This window comes from Myotis davidii, unplaced genomic scaffold (genome assembly GCF_000327345.1).
Source record: "Myotis davidii unplaced genomic scaffold, ASM32734v1 scaffold64, whole genome shotgun sequence".
NCBI lineage: Eukaryota > Metazoa > Chordata > Mammalia > Chiroptera > Vespertilionidae > Myotis > Myotis davidii.
The window spans coordinates 3,320,943-3,342,379 of NW_006296226.1; the positions used below are offsets into that span (position 1 = coordinate 3,320,943).

At 38.7% G+C, this 21,437-nt stretch overlaps 1 protein-coding gene across 1 annotated transcript in view; it reads left to right on the plus strand.

Annotated features, from left to right (window-relative positions):
• The window catches only part of MUSK (muscle, skeletal, receptor tyrosine kinase), a 66,529-nt gene that overhangs the window by 30,460 nt on the left and 14,632 nt on the right, over nucleotides 1-21,437 (plus strand). The window contains exons 6-8 of the mRNA XM_006771174.2: nucleotides 1,610-1,734; nucleotides 9,594-9,753; nucleotides 18,118-18,124. Of these exons, the coding sequence (XP_006771237.1) occupies nucleotides 1,610-1,734; nucleotides 9,594-9,753; nucleotides 18,118-18,124 (292 nt within the window). The remainder of the gene's footprint in view (nucleotides 1-1,609; nucleotides 1,735-9,593; nucleotides 9,754-18,117; nucleotides 18,125-21,437) is intronic.

The following is a 21,437-nucleotide window of genomic DNA, read 5'->3' on the forward strand; positions in this document are numbered from 1 at the left end:
AAAGAGACAGAAAACACAAATAAATCAATAGTTAAGGTATGATGATAAATGCTATGACAAAACATAAACAAGGGTAAGGCAAATGATCCAGAAAGCATTATGATAAGGAGACATTTGAGTTGAAACCCAATAGACATTTGTAACCTTCTTTGAGGGAGGGAAACTGGTAGGAAGGATGGAAACTATCTTTCATTCCTGAAAAAAGGGAGCAAGTTTCTATTTTATCTTTGGCAAGAATGTGGGAGTGCAGAAGCAACCACCTTCCCTTTAATTCCTGATTTTTTTTTCTCTTAACTCACTTGACTTAACAACCAAGTTCATAGTTCGCCAAGGGTATATCTACCCCCTTGGACAAGGAGACTTGCAGGTTGTCACCACAGTCTCATATTCATGAAGCCACATGCAATGCCAGTAGTGATCCTTTGTGATCTTCTTGTGTCCCACTGGACCTTCCAGAAGGTTCTGGTATGAGACAGAGCAGTATATTAATTAAGTTAACTCTAGGGGCACATTGAACTCCAGAATGATAATTGACTATTTTATTTACAATCTCACACGATGCTTAGCTGTGTTGTGTAATCTGGATCATCAGAGGTTTTGCAATGAACCCCAATGATATTCCAAATAATGTAATACCAATCAAAAGAGAAAAAAAGGAGCTGTAAATTACAACAAAATAAACACTCCCTTACTACTAAATTTCCAAGAAGAATTTAAAGTCCTCAAGTGAAAACTCTTGCCTTTATAAATTAAATAGAAAGTAATCTATATTTCATCCTGCCCTAATTTCTTATCCTTCTCATTTTCAGCTCACAGGCTCTGATTCAGGTTCAAGGGGACAGTCAGTGGTATTTGCTGCTGCTGTCACACTTTTACAGCACCTATGGGATTGAAGTAATCCCATTACAAGCTAGTCAAAGAGCCTTCTTTTTACAGAGTCTCAGAGGCAATGGGACCCACAAAATGATCACTTCAGTAGTCTCGCACTCACACAAGGATAGCCCCAACACCTACAAGAGTTACTTCAGCCAAATGCTAAATATGGACTCAAGTATGTTATATAGTCTAGGTCTCCATTATTGTTGCCAGAAAACATTAGAAAAAACAAGATTACCTGGGTTCACCCTTGCTAGGATGCCAGCCAGCCTATGGTAGTTGTCAAGGGCTCACAACTTGAGCTAAATTGGGAGAAATCTCCTATTAGGTGCTCAGATGAGGTATCATGTTATTCACTCTGGAGAAAATATACCCTGCCTCCTGGCTGGCTTGTGTTCTTGAGAAACTTAGAATGTCCAAGAGGAACAGCCTCTGTCATATAGTCGTGATTGATACTTCTGTGGACCCATGCAGCGTAATTACAACCTTTTATTTACCATTTCACCATTGAGCCTTGTTGTTCTGAAACTTCAATGGAGGTGCCACCTTCACTCCCTCTTTTTTAAATGTGTTTTATTGATTTCAGAGATAGGAAGGGAAAAAGAGAGAGGGGCAGAAGCATCAATAATGAGAAAGAATCATTGATTGGCTGCCTCCTGCATTCTGTGAAGACCACTCCAGCTTGACCATTTCATATGGAAGAGTCACTCACCACTTCCTGTTTTCCTAACAGTTTTTGCCAGAATCCTGCGGGCTCCTGAATCCCACAATGTCACCTTTGGCTCCTTTGTGACCCTGCGTTGTACGGCAACAGGCATCCCTGTCCCCACCATCACCTGGATTGAGAACGGAAATGCTGTGAGTGCCATCTGTGTGGGGACTTGTCTGGGGAAATCTCACTGGTGGTGAATTTCAGTATATACCACATATAGGGGTTGGCAAAAGTAGGTTTCCAGTTGAGTACCTGAAACATGGTTTATTCTTGTATTATTATTTATTATCATATTATTTTCCATACACAAAAGTGTAGAGCTACTTTTATCCGTCCCTGTATTTGTAGTTACCCTGATATCTGTCATTGGTCTCACCTGCACCTCTCTTTTCAAAGCCTTCCAGTATTTTCATGCTAGAAGTCACTGCCATAGAAATGGAACACCATGGGTTTACTTCTTTCCTTGTATCATGGGGTATAGTAGATAATCAAAAATTCTTTCTTTATGCCTTTGTGTAAAAGGGAAGTGTTAGCAATTCCTTCCCACACAAGTAAAATAATTTTCACAAACTCATCATTTAAGCCTGGCTGGTGTGGCTCAGATGGTTGAGCGTCAACCTAGAGACCTGGAGGTCGCAGTTCAATTCCTGGTCAAGGCACATGCCCTGGTTGTGGGCTCCATCCCCAGTAGGGGCATGCAGGAAGCAGTCGATCAATGATTCCCTCGCATCTTTGATGTTTCAATCTATTTCTCCCTCTCCCTTCCTCTCTGAAATCAATAAAAATATATTTTTAAAAATTCATCACTTAGAATCAGTTCACTGCTAGAATCTACTCATTCATTATTCCCCCATTTCCTAACTGCTATTTATGACTAGAACACATTTGGGGTAGGAAGGAGAGAGGAGCAGTCCTGAGAGTGGAAATTGTCTACTTTTAAGTTTGCTTTACAACTCTGTGCCTGACAAGTGTTCACTGACTCTTCAGAGATCAGGGAATATTCAAGATGACGCCAGTGATGCATTTTCCTCAGGAACACTATCTCCTTCTTATCCCCCAGTCTGTTAATTGATGGGGAGTCTCTCTGAAGAATTGAAAATAACTCCAACTCCGATCTTCTACAAACCTTTGCATGTACAAACTTGTGGGTCCAGACCATTGAACAGAGCTACTACCTCTTTGCTCCCTCCATTGAAGCTCCTGGTAGCCTGGCTCTGCCTCTTAGATTTTACCGATGGGAATTAGATACCTGTCTGCTGTGTCAAGAAACTGCAGGTGTGTCAGGGTCCCCAAGATCACCTTCAAGTTTGATGATTCACTAAAAAGACAGAACCCAGATAAGCTGTTATACTTATGGTTCTAGTTTATTACAATGAAAGGAATCAGGCTAAAATCAGTAAATTAATTAGTTGTCCTCTCCCAGTGGAGTAGCATGGAGAGTGCTTAATGGTCCCAGCAATGGTGTATGACAACATGTACAAATTATACTAGGGAAGCTCACTCAAACCTTGGTGTCCAGAGTTTCTACTGAGGCTTAGTTACAGATGCATGGAGGGCTCACAGGACTGATTTTAACTATCTCCAGCCCCTCCAAAGGTCGAACTGATAGAGCATGACCTAAGGTCCTTGGCGAACAATTTCCATTGTTAACATGAACTATCTGGCTTGGCCCCAGGTCTCAGGTACAGAAAAACATGCTTATCAGACAAGATAATCCAAGGGATAAGGTTATCTCTCAGGAGCCAGTCAAAGGCCAGTTTTTTCTTTCTATGGTGAGAGTTTGAGCATATCAAGCCCATTGATTAACCCTTTACTACACAGTAGGGGACATATATCAACTCTCTAGGTGGTCCTATTGAGGACCCTCTTTCATGCCTCAAGGAGATGGAGTGAGGATGGCTCTCAATATAGCTCAACAACTCAAACTTTGATCGCTCATCTAAGGGGTTCTCAGCTATTTTCATGTTCATGTTTTGAGGCATAGTCTCAGTCCAACTATTTAGTATTTTGGCCACAGTGTCCATATATTATCATATTATAATAAAATAATAATAGCATTTTAAAGCCAAAGGAATGTTCCAAATGGGGGTGAGGGGGAGAGAGAAAAAGGAGAGGAAGAAAAGAGAAGAAGTAGGCCACTAGATATGGAAAAAAAGAAGAAAAGAAGGGGAGAGATGTGTGTGGAAACAGTCTGTCAGTGAATGAAATTTCGGTGGATGTTGTAAAATCAGGAAGAACATACCACATTCTAAGGCCTCCCCATCTAATGAAGAATGTCATTGTGCCTATAATACCCTCTAAAGAAGGGGTCCTCAAACTATGGCCCACGGGCCACATGCAAATACAAATATTGTATTTGTTCCTGTTTTGTTTTTTTACTTCAAAATATGTGCAGTGTGCATAGGAATTTGTTCATAGTTTTTTATTAAAACTATAGTCCAGCCCTCCAACGGTCTGAGGGACAGTGAACTGGCCCCCTGTTTAAAAAGTTTGAGGACCCCTGCTCTAAAGCTTTTAATTCATTTATTATATTTATTTTCACTATTGTTTCTGCTGAAGGGCTTTTTGTTCTTTTCTGATATTTGAAAAACCCACCTTTCTCATATTTGTTATTAAAATGGGTTCATCTTATCGAATTGTCTACCAAACACTTACCTCTCACAATAAATTAAGTTAATAAATGGATGTCATTTTATAAGCTTGTAACTTGAAGTATGCTGGAATAAGAATGAGGTGGGGAGTTAGAAGACCTAAGTTGCAAATGCTCCTCTCCAGTTAATGAAATTTTAGGGGAGTCCATTTACCTCTCAGAAATTGATTTGCCCATGTCTACAATGACAGAGATGTCAAGTGTCTGGAGAAGGTGATCTCCAATATGACATCAGAGCTAACAGTCTCTAATTTTGCTAAATTATAATAAAGTAACCAATAGTCCTGTTCTTCTTTAGCTTTCCAATTAAATCTTGTGTCATTTAAAATTTGAATCTTACTTGGCAATATGTTTTGTGGCTTTTCCATGGGAGCTGTTATAGTTGTCTTAAGTGTCTCAAGTCACTAATGATATGGTGGAAGAAAACTGGGGGGCTGACAACATGACTTGACTAATTTGTCTAACTCCCTGGAAACAGTAATAACGAAAAGCTATATGCTTTTAAAATAATCCAGTGTTTTCAAAAGGCTCTATTGATTTAGAACTGGGCAATGTATGATTCTATCTTTTGGAGTTCAGAATAATAAAAAAGTTGGGTGGTTTGAGTTAATTTTGGTCTTATTGAGACCCCAACTTAACCCTTTAAGATGTGATTCACAAAAAGCAGAAAGCAAAATAGACCCATTGCCCCAGATTCTAAAACAGAAATAAAACAAACTAATAGTGACTCTCTCCCAGGAAGAAAGCAAAGTACATCTGTAGTTCTCAGGGTCAGAGAGAAGTGATGCTCTTACAGCCAAGCTTTGTTCTTGGTGATACGCTCCAAATCCAAATGGAAATCGAGATGTCTGCCTGTGCTGATGCAAATCACAGGAAACGGAGACAATTCCAGACATTAAATGTGGTACAAGTAGCAAACCAGAAAGTCTGTGAAGGAGAACAGGAAAGAGCTCACAGCCCTGTTACCATTTTGGGTGTACTGAATGAAGATGAATGCAGACCTGGGAGCTATTCGGCACGGGATAAAGAAAACAGAGTTTGAACTGTGGCTCTTTCCTAACTACAGGTCAGTGAACTAACTTCGCTAACATACTACTACACAATACTAAGTACAAAGCGGCCTCTAAAAGATGTGGATGCTCCTTTTCTCCCCCTCAGCGAACACACCAATAAACAAACACTCCGAACAGTTAGAGCCATAGAACAAGAAAAAGGCAGCAATATGCCCCAAAGTGTTCATGAATTATTTTGCTTTCTTCCTGTGGATACGCACTTATTTTTCATGAAAATTTGTAGTCTTTGATGAACTGCAGAGTGAGCTGTAATATTCCTCTTGTTTTACAACATTAGAAATAATAGTTTGATGTGGAGTTGAGCTTTTCTAAAAGAAAATATCCTTGTATTGTGATAACCAGATTTATTTCAAGTTATACCTATAGTAATATCTATTATTTTGGCATTCAATAAAAAAATGTAGAAAAACTGCATGCTGTCTTGCTTTGTTCAATAAATATAGTTCCTAAAATATTTTAAAAGTTGAACCATTTTAATTTATTAGAAGAATGTTATCAAACAAATAGCCAAATCATCTGCATTGAATTGTGTTTGTAAATCTTCTTAAAGAGAGGCTCACCTATATATTACACATATTTTTAAGAGGCAGAATGTTAGGTTCAGTGTACATGAGCTTTGTAGTCATCTTATCCTATTAGCTGTTTAAATAAAAATAACTACATATATCAATTTTTTGTGGAATATTTTAGCAGCCAGATTGAAAGAGGCCAATGTTTATGGCTATACTGATCAGAAACAATATGGACATTTTCTCAGACTATTATTCCTTTTTCTGTGATGCGTAGATAGGGATTATTACAAGTCCCTGAACCTGTATCCCCTGGATCACACAGAACAGCTCAGTGAGTTAATCCCAGCTAGCTGGAACTATTTGCAGAACAAGGCCAGTGAGGCCAGAATATCTTACAAAGTCTTCCTATGTTAAATTCAAAGCATGATGAAGTTAAGAGATTATCCAGCACTGTGGATGGATTATCTCAAAACAACATTAACATATTAATGACATATTTAAAATATCCCACAGGTCTTCTAACCACCCTGCCACCTTCCAAAACGGATGAGGAATATCCAGCCTGTGGGCCATACAAGGCCTGCGAAATCATTTCATTTGGCCTTGCTAAGGCATTAGGGGCAAGTTAATGAAATGTTTGAACAAATAGAGCAGGCTAATTTTTAAGTTGAGAATTTTGTATGGCCCCAAAATGATGTTGTAAATATCCAAATGGAACTTGGCAGAAAAAAGGTTCCCCACCCCTGTTCTAAAAGGTTTCTCAGGTGTGAACCTCTATGCCTTATTAATAAAGCTTCCTGTTTGCCTTCTTTTGAGGTCACTATCTCAGAAAGCAAACACCACACACTGAGCAGAAAGCTATTTATCCAGCTCCTTCAGGTTGGCGTGCCTGGGCGACTTGGAGAAAATAACGTATTTACTGTAAACACCAGATACAGTCACCTCAATGAAGGTCTTGGTTTTGCCCAGGCAAATCTTGGTCAACACTCACAGTAAAAATCTGAACTCATCCCTTTGATCTTTTAAACCTGAAGGGCAGAAAGATCAAAATGGAGGGCAGAGGGTTGTTTATATTTTTATGTCATTAAAAATACTAAACTGTTGGTCAGGATGATCCATGAAGAAAAAAAAACAAATTCAAACTATGACTAACAAGGCCTGCTGTGCATGAGTCACAAACTGGATCAGCCAGGCCTCTGTAAACAGGAGGAAAAGCATTTAGGAGCTACATCATGATCAAGCAAGGAACCTCATAATTCCGTTTATTCGCTGAACTATTTCAATACCTGGATGAAATCCAGAAGAGAGGTCAGGCAGTTTAAAAATCACTTATTTTCCCTACCAAGAATGTTTTCAGTGACCTTGAGGAGATGTTAGAAATGACTTTCTTAGGTGTGAACATGAAAATAGTTGGAATTTAGGCAGCACAGGGGGCACGGGGGGTTACTCGTTTCAGAGTTGTTTTCAAGGCATTGTACTTCTTGAAAGAAAAGACTAGTTTTGCAGAGGAAGGTAACTTTCTACAGATTTCACTTCTACAAACTATAGTAGGATTATATTTACAGACAAGACATCCTTGTAGCATACCCCATGGTGATTGAGCACAGAGGTCTTCAGCTTTTTTCTCATTGTTGCTTTGTATTAAAATATAGGGAGTCTACCCCCCACTTTTATAATTAAAAACAAAAACAAAAATTTAGGGAGAGACCAAAAATGTATTTCAAATTGTTCAGTCCTTTTGATCTAAGTTGGACACTCTAATTCATAAGAAGTTACACTTCTGATAAATACAACAATGAATTTTATTTGAATTCCCAACTGAGTATATGTCTCTTAAAGATATTTTTCTCTCTACCTTGTTAATTTCTCATAGAGTCCAGTCTGCTTATCTGGGGAAAATGCCACAATACTTGATCTGACCTGGGAAGTTTCCCCAGTTAAGGTAAATTGATGTTCACATAAATAGTTTTTATCATAAGGATGGACTCTAATAATGCAAGCAGAGAATAAAAAGACAAAGAAATTAACAAGGCAAACTTCCCTGCCAGATTGCTACAGAGCAGCGGTTCTCAACCTGTGGGTCCCGACCCTTTGGGGGTCGAACGACCTTTTCACAGGGGTCGCCTAAGACCATCGGAAAACACATATATAATTACATACTGTTTTTGTGATTAATCATTATGCTTTAATTATGTTCAATTTGTAACAATGAAATTGGGGTCACCACAACATGAGGAACTGTATTAAAAGGTCGCGGCATTAGGAAGGTTGAGAACCACTGCTATGGCGTGCTTGGTTCCAGGGCCAGCCAGCCACGCAGCTGCAGAGGGAAGAAAGCTGGTTTCAACCCAGGGCTTCCATCCCCCTTGCTATAGTCTACAATCCTCCCTCAGGCAAAACAGTAAAATAACTGGCTCCAAATTTCTCATTCCCAGCCTCATTCCCTTCTACTGGGCAGAGAAGCCCATGGAACCCATCTCCACCCTCCAAGATAATGTCAAGGCAAACCAAAGCCTTAGTTGTCATTCCATTCAAATTTCCCTCAAACTGACATTCCCCCTCACATAAGCAATGATAATTTAAAAAATAATTATTAAAAAGGTGGCATAGAGCTGAAAAAGGGGGTAAATCACCATTTTTTAAAAAATGCCACCACCTTAACAATGACATTCAAGTCAGATATTTGTTTTGTTCATGGTTGGTTGATCTGTGGAGATCATTGCTGTTACTGTTCTTGTTTTCTAATGACTCATTTGTTCTCACTTGGAGGACTAGGGAAGGCCCTGTAAGAGTGAGGAAAAGCACAGGATTTGGGTTCAAACTAAGGTACAAATTCTAACTCTGCTACATAATAGGAAGCACTGGGCAGTGACAACCACAGAGTTGGAATGATGATGACTAATAAATAAGCACTTATGTATATTAACCTGTCAATTATGTGCTAATACTGCATTGATAGCCTGCCTCTTCCAAGACATTTGATTTTCTGATTTAAGTAGTATGGCATGATGTATGTCATGCCTCAGAAACAGAATCAGCTGCACAAACATTCTTCCGGGTAACCATCCAGCTATCCAGTGTATATGTGTGGGGAACTGAACAGGAGTTATGAAAATAAGACCAAAAGTATTCAACCTCTCCTTAATTATCTCTTATCTTCAAAAGATAGATAGTGCATCTTGGGGAATTCACACCATGTATCTTTCCTTCATTACATTAGTTATCTATTGCTGTATCACAACCATCCAAAGCTCAGTGGCTTAAAGCAATAACCATTCATGAATGCTCAGGAATCTGTGAGTCAACTGGGTAGTTTTGTTCATTTGGATCAGGACTGCTTGATCTTGGTCTAGAATGGCTTTATCGTATATTAGGTGGTTATTGTTGGCTCCACGCTGGAACAGTGGGAATAACTGGGCCATATGTACCTCATCCTCTAGCAGGCTAGCTCTGGCTTGTTCACAGAAGGTCACAGGTTCCAAGAGCAACAAGATAGCAAGCCACAATGTGCAAGAACTTTATAAATCTCTGTGTCTTTTTAAATCATGTCACAAGGCCAATCTATACTCAAAGATGCTGCCTTTTGAGGGAAAAGCTACAAAGTCACATTAAAGGTCATGGACATACAGACAGAAAAGACTTTATTTTTGCAATCTACTACATGCCATTTGATCATAATCCTAATCCATTTTCTTTCACATCTACTGATATAGGAAGTTAGGAAATCTTTTACCTAATTCTATGTGGTTTTTTTCTCCTTACTCCATCAGGTTTCTTCTGGGTCCATTCAAGAAAGTGTGAAAGACCGAGTGATTGACTCAAGACTGCAGCTGTTTATCACCAAGCCTGGACTCTACACATGCATAGCTACTAATAAGCATGGAGAGAAATTCACTACTTCAAAGGCTGCAGCCACTGTCAGTATAGGAGGTAAGGTGGGTTTTCACAATTGCTTGCTCCAGGAGGGGAGAAGAGTTGGCTCCATTCCACAAATATTTCATACTGGGAAAAATCTTTTTTTATATATTTTACTCCAGTCACCTTTGGCTTATTTTTATCCTCCATGTGGAAACTCCATAATTGTTAATTTGCTGATGTATTGCCTCAAAAACTTTATCCTCAGATACCTACTCAAGTGATGGGTAACAGCTTTCAAAAGCTTCCTTCTTTTCCTTCCTTCCTTCCTTCCTTCCTTCCTTTCCTCTTTTTGTTCCTTTCTCCCTCCCTTCTTCCCTTCTTTCTTCCTTTTCTTTTTTCCTTTCATTCTTTTTATCTTTCCTTTTCCATCTTTTCTCTCTTCCCCTTCTCTCTCTCTCTTTTCCCTTTCTCCTCTTTCTTTCTTTTGGGTTTATCAAACTTTCCAAGGCTCTCAAAGAGTAAGTTGGCAGGTATATACCATGGTTGTGACAATTTCTTCATGACTATTTCTTGAGGGCATTTTTGCTTAGGAGTATGTGACCTACCTTGTGGTCTTTCCCTTTCCTGTTTCATGCAAGTGATAGCAGGACTTACAGGTGTTCCAAGGAAAAGGGCTGATACATAGAGTTCTGGGATACTTGTGTTGGATTTTGAAGGTTTATTTTTAAAATTTAAATGTCCCAAAGGCTTCTGAGAACATTTGTGGAATCCCTAGAGATGAAAATAATCCCTGTATCAGGAAATGCCCAGCATGTTATATTCATAGAATGTTCACTACACAAGGGTCAGCAGAAAGATGCTTGTGCGCACATGTAATTCAAGCATTGGTAGAACCTGTGCCCAGTGCCAGGTTTCCAGAGCCTGGCATTTCTTACTACAGTGCCACTTCTTTGATCTGCCGATGGGGAAATTTCTAGTAATGTTTGTGATATTTAATATGAAGTGAACAGAAACCATGGAAAAATATATAGGGAGTATTAGTCAAAACTGGACCTCTGAGGCATGCCCATGAAAGAGCAGATTCTAAAACTAAGGTCTTCTCCACAAATATATGTGCCTATGTTGTCTTGAGACATCATATCAGTTATTCTAAAATTTCCACTGAAGGGAAAACATTTCTCCAAGAGAAAATGGGTGGGAATCCTAAAAGTAAATTCAATTCAACAAATAATAAAATGATTACTGGTTACACCGCACTTTGTTGTTTATTAAGTACTTTTACATGCATTTATTACATACACTGATTCAGGCCATTGTGTTAGGTAAAGGATATAAGCTTAATTAACAAATGGGATAATTAACAAGGGAGTCCCTGACTTTCAGGGACTTTAAATCTAGAAAGGAAGTCAATCAGCCATATATATATGATGGCAGAGACTATGTTCTATGGCAGATGCATTAACAGTGTACAGCAGAAAAAGAAAGGTTGTGCTTAAAGGAATGGAGCAGGAGTAATGAGTATGAGATGAAAAGGTGGAAGTGTATTCAGAAAACAGCAAGTCTAGAGCATGATGGGAACTGAGAGTGATGGGAAGAGTGGAAAAAAAGTTTGAAATGTGGGCTCCAGCTGGGTTATGAAGAGCCTAAGTAGGCTGAATGTACTCTTCAATCAATGGAAGTCATTTAATTGTTTTAGAGGGGAAAAGCGTTATGGTCATATATATCTTTTATCAAATTAATAAATATCGGGCCCTAGCTGGTTTGGCTCAGTGGAAGAGCATCAGCCTGTGGACTGAAGGGTCCAGGATTCAATTCTGGACAAAGGCACATGCCCGACTGCAGGCTTGATCCCCAGTAGGGGGCATGCAGGAGGCAGCAGATCAATGATTCTCTCTCATGATTGATGTTTATCTCTTTCTCTCACCCTTCCTCTCTGAAATCAATAAAAAGATTTAAAAAAAATAAATGTTGGTTGTCAGAAGTTTGGCAGGTGTGGTAAGAAGTAAGGAGGCTATTCTAGGAGTCTAGAAAACTCATAAATGTCTGAACAACAACAGTAGCAATTGGTACAGAGAGAAGAGAAGTGATGCATGGGACCAAACAAGATAGGAATGATGGGATTTAAAAGTGTTTGAATATGACAATGTGGTAGAGGAATGAGTTAAGATGTGTCTGAGATTTTGAGGAAGGTATCTAGACAAATAATGATAGATAAAAACAAAACAAAACATAAGAACGTGAGAAGGTTCAGGAGATTAAATAATTAAAATTTTGATGGCTTTTAATTACTTGATATTATCTAGTTTCATTATGCTATGTTTTATATTTGATCAAGATCCAATGTTAAAAAAATCTCTTTCTGTGTGTGTGTGTGTGTGTGTGTGTGTGTGTGTAGAGTGAGAGAGAGAAAAAATGAACTGATCTAATCTAGTTAAATTTACACCTCCTCTGGGCAGAAAAGAAGAAATAATTTTGTTAATTTTAAGAGAGTCTCATTTCAGGAAATTAAGTCATTCAAAGGTCGAGTCCCTGCCAGGATTCTTCCTGCCTTTCCTCTTTCCATCCCTTCCCTAGATGGCATGGGAGAAGGGGACTTAAATTTATGCAGTGGTATCCTCTGGGCCCCCACCCTGGTCTCCAGGGAAGTCTACAGCCAGAGCACTTATGATCTCATTTCTGGGCTTGGTTAGAATCCAGAGGACCTCCCCGGCTGGCTCAGCCCCTTTGAGGTTCCCCCTGTAGCAGCACAGCCCTCTGCATCTCAAATTCTTCAAGCCCCTCTCTAGAGGCTCTGCAAGTAAGTCACCCTGTCTCTCACTACTATGGAAGGCCTGTTGAATTCCAACCCAGCCCTTCTTATCCCTCATGGGGCCTGATGCAACTTCTGAATCACTTGCAAGTAACACAAAATCCAAGAGCAATTCAGACTTACCAACTTAGCCCTGCTCTCTACCGAACCATGTCATGTTACCATTTTTACACTAACGTGACCATCCCATGTCAGGGTAAGAGACCTTTATGATTTTCTGTTTCTAGCTTGCCAAATAAAACGGAGGAAAAAATCTCTATGCTTTTGGCTTTTTCCTTAATTTACCAATATACATCTCTTCTAGGATATTGGTCCAGAAAAAAGGAATCTATGAAATGTGTATCTGAATTCTTAATTTCCTTATTTCCCTCCTTTTTACAACATACCAAGCTGGAGGGACTTGTCACAAACTCCCCCTTTAGTGTAGTAACCTTCAGAGCCTACCCATAATAAGTACACAGAAGGTAGTGGCATGACCAATAAGAACCTAATAAAATGGGTATATTTGCCCGGAAAAGGCAGATTCATCAGGTGGACATGATTTCTTGATGATGAAAGAACTACAGAGCATGGTTGTCATCATAACATCTACAGCAACATTTCCCCTTCATCCCTATCCCAACCCAAATGAGAACCTGATTCAATTCCATTAATAAACAGAATATACTAGCAGAGGAAGCTGTAATCTTCCTCTTCTTACCCCCTACAACCCCCCAAACTAAAAAAAAAAAATCGTATTTTCTGACGGTACAAAGAGCCCTAAGGTGTGGACAGGCAGCATAGAAAGGCAATATCCCAGGGTTCAGGGAAGAGTGGTCAATGTTGAGACTAGACCAGAGTGAGGATCGGGGCAATCAGCAACAGCAGCCTAGGAAAAATAGCACTAGAATATGTGTGGGTAAAGGAATGGTGGGAGCAACTCATGGATTGGCACATAGCAGCAGAGAGGGCTTGAAATATGCTGCAGCAGCAAAGTTGAATGCCGGTAAGGAGCAGTGACCCCAGTAGGGGCAATGGAACCAGCAATGACTTGACTTTAGTGAATGAGCCTGAAAATGCATGTTAAGCAAGCGTCAGGTACTGTACTTGAATCAATAAATTTTAATCCTTCTGCACATGGGGGAAAAAGGTTACCAAGACGAGGAAAGAGGAACTCTCTCCACTTGCTAACTCATAAAAATATATAAGGCCCTTTGTTCAGCCTCTGATCTGTTTTCCCTGTGGATCTCACTCATAAGGAGATTTTAAGCTCCTCTACTTTGCCTAACATTTCCCCAGGAAGATCCAGTGAGGGTGTCTCAATGGTACAATGGAATAAGACCTCTGAACACCATGAGACATCTGCCATTTTCTCTTCATCACGTTGCCTTTTTCTTTTAGTTAAACTTGCTAGATGTTTCAGGAAGGTCCCTCTGCCATCACTGAGGAAATTACCTTCTAACTCTGCGGTGCTCCCTGGACCAATGTTCTACAGAAGTGAGGCCACTGTGGTGAAAGGAATCCGCTGAGTCACTCAAATTCAGAATCATTTCAAAGAAGCGTGGTCTTATGCTCCCCAGATCTTCCAGAGCTTGGCTGTGGCACCTGCTTTCTCTATTTCTGCTTCAGGTCACTCTCTCCTTTTGGCCTCTGGTGGGGCTGGCCAGAGGATCAGAGCTTGGAGTCAGATATGGTGCCTCCCCTTGACATTCTGGCAATGCTTCCTTACCTCAAACTCTTCTTTCTCTTATTTTTTCAACCCCATCCTCCCTTAGTGTTCTGTAGTCAACAGCCCCTTTGTCATATTCTTTGTGTCTCACTTAGAAGTTTTTGCTCCATGTGTTTATTTACTCATCCTGGCGGGGAAAACTGGAAATGGAAAAATCTGGTCTAGTGCTAAGGTTTAAGTTTAATGATACTTATACTGTTTAAGGACAAGAAAAAAAAGAAAAGAAAAAAAAGATCAGATTCATTTTCCCCAAACTCTTCCATGTGCTTGCCCAAATCCTTATGCATTGTTTAAGAAATATGATATACTCCTTTCTGACTCATTTACATTTGTTGTTAGTCATCAAAAGGAGTCGGAAAAACTTTTGGAACCTCTCCCTATGAACCAGGAAGTTGCATTTCCCCTCCAGTCACAACTCCAAAAGGTTCAAATCACAGGATAGTTGGCAAGATGCCTTCTCTTTGTCATCAGAAACCTGGGCCCTGTGGCAGAGACCCAAACTCATTTTACTAGGCCAGCATTACTCTGATATCAAAGCCAGATAAGGACACTACAAGAAAAGAAAACTTCAGACCACTACCCCCGATAAATACAGATGCAAAGTTTCTAAACAAAACATCAGTAAACTGAATAGCACATTAAAAGGAGCATACACCATGATCAAGTGAGATTTATCCCAGTGATGCAAATCAATAAATGTGATATACCACATTAAAAGAATGAGAGATAAAAATTATATGATTATCTCAATAGATGCAGAAAATGCATTCAACAAAATACAGTATGTTCTTACGATGAAAATTCTCAACAAATTGTGTATAGAAGGATCATACCTCAACACAATATGGGCCATATATGACAAACCCACAACCAACATTATACTCAACAATGAAAGATTGAAAGCTTTTCCTCTAGGATCAGGACGAAAAAGCCAATATAAGTGGCAACCTCATTGACATTGTTTTCTTCCACAATTTTTAAAAATATGACACCAAAAGTACAAGCAACAAAAGCAAAATAAATAAGTTGCACTATTTTAAAATAACAAGCTTTTTCACAGCAAAGAAATCATCAACAAAATAAAAAGGCAACATATGGAATGGGAGAAAATACTTGCAAATCATGTATCTGGTAAGGAATTAATATCCAAAATATGTTTAAAAAAACCCTCATTCAACTTTAAAAAGGTAAAATCACAAACAACATGATTTAAAAAATGGATAGAGGATCTGAATAGACATATTTTTCAAAAGAGACAATGAAATATCACCTCATACCCATTAGAATGCTATCATCAAAAAGACAAGCATTAAAAAGTGTTGGCAAGGATGTGAGGAAAAAGAGGACTTCTCGAGCATTGTTGGTAGGAATGCAAATTGATTCACCACTATGAAAAATAGTATAGAGATTCCTCAAGAAATTAAAAATAAACTGCTATGTAACGCAGCAATCCCACTTTTGTATTTATATCTAGGGAAACAAAAGACAATGAAAACAGGATATTGAAGAGATACTTGCACTCTCATGTTCTTTGCAGCATTATTCACAACAGCCAAGATTTGAAAACAGCCTAAGTGTCCATCAACAAACAAATGGAAAAAGAGGACATGGTGAATATACACAATGGAATATTATTCCGGCATTTCATGGTGGCTTTATAAGTTTTCTGTTTTTTTCTTAAATTTTACTTTTCAATTACAGTTTGCATTCAATATTATTTTGTACTAGTTTCAGGTATACAACAGAGTGATTAGACAATCATACTTTACTAAGTGTTTTCCCTAATATTTTCAGTACCCACCTGGCTATCTGAATTCATATTGATTAAAGGTATTTTGTTTTTGTCTTTAATAAAGAGGGAAAGGAAGGAGTAACAGCCAGTAGCCACAATGATTGCTACCAGCTGTTCTGCAGTTAGGCAGCTTGCTTATATTAGAGTCGCTGTATGTTTTAGAAGAGAGCCAAATTTTTACTGACTTTCCCAGATAATTTAAAAAATACTACAAATATTGATGACTGTTGGAAATTTGGGGGATTTTAAAATACCTTGTTTTGAGATAAAAGCACTTGTTTATGATTGCAAGGTTCTTGGACCCCTTCCCTACTCCTCATCCTCCCTCCAAAGAAAATATGACTGGAGAAATTTCAATAAGAAATGCATGGAACCCAGAATATGAGGGCATCCTCCGATTTTCTTCATATTCTTGAGACAACAATGCACCCTTAATTAATTATATTTTTCCTTCCTACTTGTCCTCGAGATAGAAGCATATCTAAGCTTATTATATCCTCCCAAATGCTATGCCTGGATTCTCCTTGGCATTGGCACATCTCCATGGCATTGAGTCCTCCTTTTACATCTTAAATTAAGGGCTCTTTCATATACATAACCTTGGCCTCCTCAAGTTTCAACAGGTTTCCCTGCTCAGCTGCCCTCAGAATCTGCCTTTACCTCTCTAAATTACATACCATTTCTCTGGAAGAATTTCCTGATGTCTCCTTCCACCTGTTCTATCTGTACAGTGGCAGAATTGGCATGAGGTTTGGGTCATGGGGTGCCTCATGTAGGTTGGTTTCTGAGCCTCATCATCAGACTCATTTAATAAAAAGCCCATAGAGACAAGACTTACACACTCAAGGTTACAAAAACTTCATAGTCACCAACCCTCACAAATGCCAAACGGATGATTAGAAAGACAAACCTCTGAGTTTACAAGGTTTTTCAAGAAGATAGACTTCTCAGAGGAATTCATTTTATTTTTTTAAGATATTTTTATTGATTTCAGAGAGGAAGAGAGAGCGAGAGCGACAGAAACATCAATGATAAGAGAGATTCATTGATCGGCTGACTCCTGCATGCCCCCTACTGGGGATTGAGCCCACATCCCCAGCATGTGTGTGCCCTGACAGGGAATCCAACCATGACCTCTTGGTTCATAAGGTCGATGCTCAACCACTAGGCCACACCAACTGGGCAGGAATTCCTTTTAGAATCCTTGAAACTCAGCAAAAGAACACCCAAATGGACCTGCAAACTTAAAAAGGAGTTAGACATTGACATTAGGAGAAATTCTGTTAAGGCAAATTGGATTTAGTCAAAACATATGTTTTACTTCTTACTTTTATGATGGGAATTGGGGGACATGAGGACATAGATCAAGTATTTGGTAAAGACTGAAGTTTTAGATTTCCTATACAAAAAGAGATGAAATCATTCAGAGATGCTGGTAAATTACACCCCTGCAAGGGTCCTCCTGCCTTGGGAAAGTCCAAGTTGGGGCCATTTCTGCAGCTAGCTCCATAACTCACTTGAAGAGAGGGGCCCTTTTCTCAGTGCCCTGAGCTTTCATGCTGTGGGCATAAGTTATGGGTCCCTGTGTGAAATGAAAATGCAGGGTCTCCTGTTAAAAAATGAAGTATTTCAAGAAGATGACAGCAGTGCGGTAAACTAAGTATATAGTCCTTCTGAGCACAGGACGCTGTGTGGCTGCACAGGTCACACGGCTGTGAGGCTAGTGCGTCTGTGGAAATAACAGTTCTCTCATCTCTCCTTCTCTCCTCTACCCCTCCCTGTCGCCTCTTCCCACTTAACCTCCATAGCTTACTTTCTGGAGGAAAAGTCCCTGGGTAGCTAATGGAGGTATATTCGGAGCTACAACACTGACTGCACTGATGGCTCCCATGGTTGCTTTGACTTGAATTCAGTTCCTGGTGACACTCGATATTTTCTTAATCTTCTCCAAATCTGCCTGTTAATATGGTACCTGGCCTCCTAGCAGAAGCAGAGAACGTTCCAGAAATTTAAGAAATTAGAGTTATCAAAGCTATCTCTTGCAACCATAAAATGAAAATGCACTAATTTTTGCTTCTTTTCCCCTTTAATTTGATTTCCTGTGGGAACTTCCTTTCCTGTTATAAGAATGGAGGTAAGACACTGTTATTATATCAATGTTTTGTTTTGTTGAGATTTAATTTTTGTTTGACATGCCATCTATTGTCTATTTGCTGAGCACTGCAATCTTTCAGAAACTTTCTAATTTCAAATCCTTTTAATACTCTTACAAGGTAATGATGAAAATGGAGATGATAACAGCTATTGAATAACATCTATGGTGTATCAAGCACTGTTTTTAGGGTTTTATATGCATTACTTCAAGTTATCCTCAGGAAATCCCTATGAAATAGGTACTATTATTATCCCTATTGTACAGAAAAGAAACTAAGAGAGTTTCTTTGAACTGGAGAGTTCCAGTGACTTACAGAGCTAGTAAATTATAGGCTTGGAAAGAGAACCCAGAACTGATTCCCAAACTCTCCCCCATTGCTTTATCCTGTAGATAAGAAAGTATCACCTTGTAATATAATATTTGGCAATTTATAGTGTTTTATTTGCAATAACACTGACTTTCATAAAAACTCTAAATTTACAAATGATGAAACTGATATTAAGAATAATTAAAATAGTAATAGTGATAATAGCAGCTAAGTTTTGTGGTACATTTATGATTGCCACCTTTCTCATATCAACATTTCAGCAATTTTATGGGGTAAGCACTATTTTCACTATATTTTTATATGCGGAACTTGTTGCACCAAAAATTGTCAGGACTGCATAGCAAACTACAAAGCCTCAGGTAGACAGATACAAGAACTTAGATTGGTAACAATTATACTAACCCAGTTAGCACAGTAACTGAGCAGGATCTAAACCACCAACCACTCTTCCTAATTCCTAATGGAATGAAAGAACACATTGCATACAAAAATTTGGTTCTTTATCGTGTCCCAATTCATATAGATTTGACCTACTCATTTATCACAGTTCTAAGAGACAGAGTTCTGATCCTTAAGAATTCTACAGTGAAGCTGAATAAGCTACTGAGGGGACATACAACATAAACATGATAAACATGGTAAAAGTTAAATTAAAATGCAGGCCACCAACAGACCCTTTAGCACACCTGTTCTATCTATGCATTTTTAAACCACTCACTCTATTCCTGGCACTATGTAGGAAAGTAATGAATCAAAACAATTCAACATATTAATGGAAGCACATACAAATTCCAAGGTCTCAAGAACAGAAGTAGATCATTCACATGCACGTAAGCGCAAATGAAAAATTTTACACTCATTAGTAGTCAAATAATGCTCATTAAATAAAATTCCATACCATTTTTCGCTTGTGATAACACAAGCACTCTCAAACTGTTGGTAGGAAGAAAATTACCATAACCTTTCTAGAGAGCATTTGGCAATTTTTATTAAGAAACTTAAAATGGTTGTATCTATTCATTGGATAAATCCACTTATAATAATTTATGTTAGGGAAATAATAATTGGTGAAATGTATGAGCAATTTCAATATCTACCAATAAGATAAACTGATGTGATTTTAGAATGTTTTTGAATAACATAACGGCATAGGCAAATGTTTACATCATGCTAAGTAAAAATGCATGATATAAAACATTTACAAAATAATTCTAATTGTAATTATGTACACCATATATACAACCTATAGTATATATAAAACTGTATACATTACTCTCAAGTGTATATGGATTATAACTGATATATGTACAAATATTCAAAGTGTATATATTTGGCTAATGTAAATTTTCAAAAAATTTTAATTTTAATTTTGTCTTTACATCTTTCTGTTCTACAAAATAAATAGATAGTACTTTCAGTCAGAAGAAACACAAGAGGTATTTTTCAGAGGAGGCCATGCTCTTCTTGCTTGAGCACACTGGGTCTGGCATTTCAGAAAAAGGACATTTGATCTATGTTTTAGAGCAGAGGTTGGGAAACTTCTGCAATTCCGTATATTAAATATATTTGGCTTTGTGGGGCCTAGGGTCTCTGTTGTCACTGCTCAATTCTGCTGTTTCAGGGTAAAAATAGTATGGCCATTAATAAATGATTGAACATAGCTCTGCTCCAATCAAACTTAACTTATGGAACTGGCATTGGAGTTTCATATAATTTTGACTTTTGTGTGTGTTTTTCAACCATTTAAAAATATAAACACCATTCTTAGCTCACAGGAAGTATAAAAAACGGGCAGCAGGCTGAATGTGACCTGTGGGTTGTATTTGTTGACTGCCTTAGAGAATGAATCATGTACAGACACTAGGCATGAAAGAATAAAATATCCCAGTTTGCTTTGGAGATTGTAAGTGACATAGAACCCTGCTCATAACATTGTTGGGTAAGTGCAATGGGAGACCAGACAGTTGGGATAAAGGGAAAGGAGATTTTTCCACATCAAAGGAGGTACAGGTGGGCCACCCTTAAGGAGGCCAGTAGAAGGTGTGAATTTTCACTGGAGTAGTGGGGGTGCCTTATCTCAAACAAACCACAGCTAGTCCTCTGCATGGACAAGGCATTGTGCCAAAGGGAATGGAGGCCTCCCTCTTTTAAAAATGTGACATACATTTTAAAGCAGAGAGAGTAAGAGTAAATGGTGTAGCGAGACTTCTTTAAGTACTCCATTTGACCAAGGAAAATTGTGTGTAATAAAAGAAGTTAACGGGGGACTTGAGATCAAATATCCAAAGAGAGAAACTTTACAGAAAGGAAGATCAGCCAGGTTTAGTTTGTCAGGAGAGAGAGAGGGACTGGCTCCATGAGCAACATTAACTAGCATTTTTGGAGACAGTCCGGCAGATCATTCCAAAATAACTAACATTCTGCGAACAGATCCCTGTGACCTCTGCCCCACTGTTCAAATGAACAACAGGACCAGCTGCTTCTGGTGTTGCTCCAAGGGCCTTCCCAAGAACTGCTTGCGGACAGGGAGGGGTCTCCTCACTTGCAGAAGACAACAGGAGACAACAATGGAAGTTATTTGCATTTATCTTGTCCCCTAAAGTGCTGCTGTGAGCTCCTTTTAAATTTTGTTTGATAGGGTTAGGTACAGCCGTGGGCAAACTACGACCTGCAGGTGGATCCAGCCCATTTGAAATGAATAAAACTAAAAAAAAAAAAAGATCGTACCCTTTTATGTAATGGTGTTTACTTTGAATTTATATTAGTTCACACGAACACTCCATCCATGCTTTTGTTCCGCCCTCAGTTCCAGTTTAAGAACCCATTGTGGCCCTCTAGTCAAAAAGTTTGCCCACCCCTGAGTTAGGAGGTTGAGTAACAAAATGGCCCAACATGCCTGTGTGTTTTGCCTCTAAAATTTAATAACTGCATAAAATTTGAGGTTTATAAAGTCTGCAAAAGAAG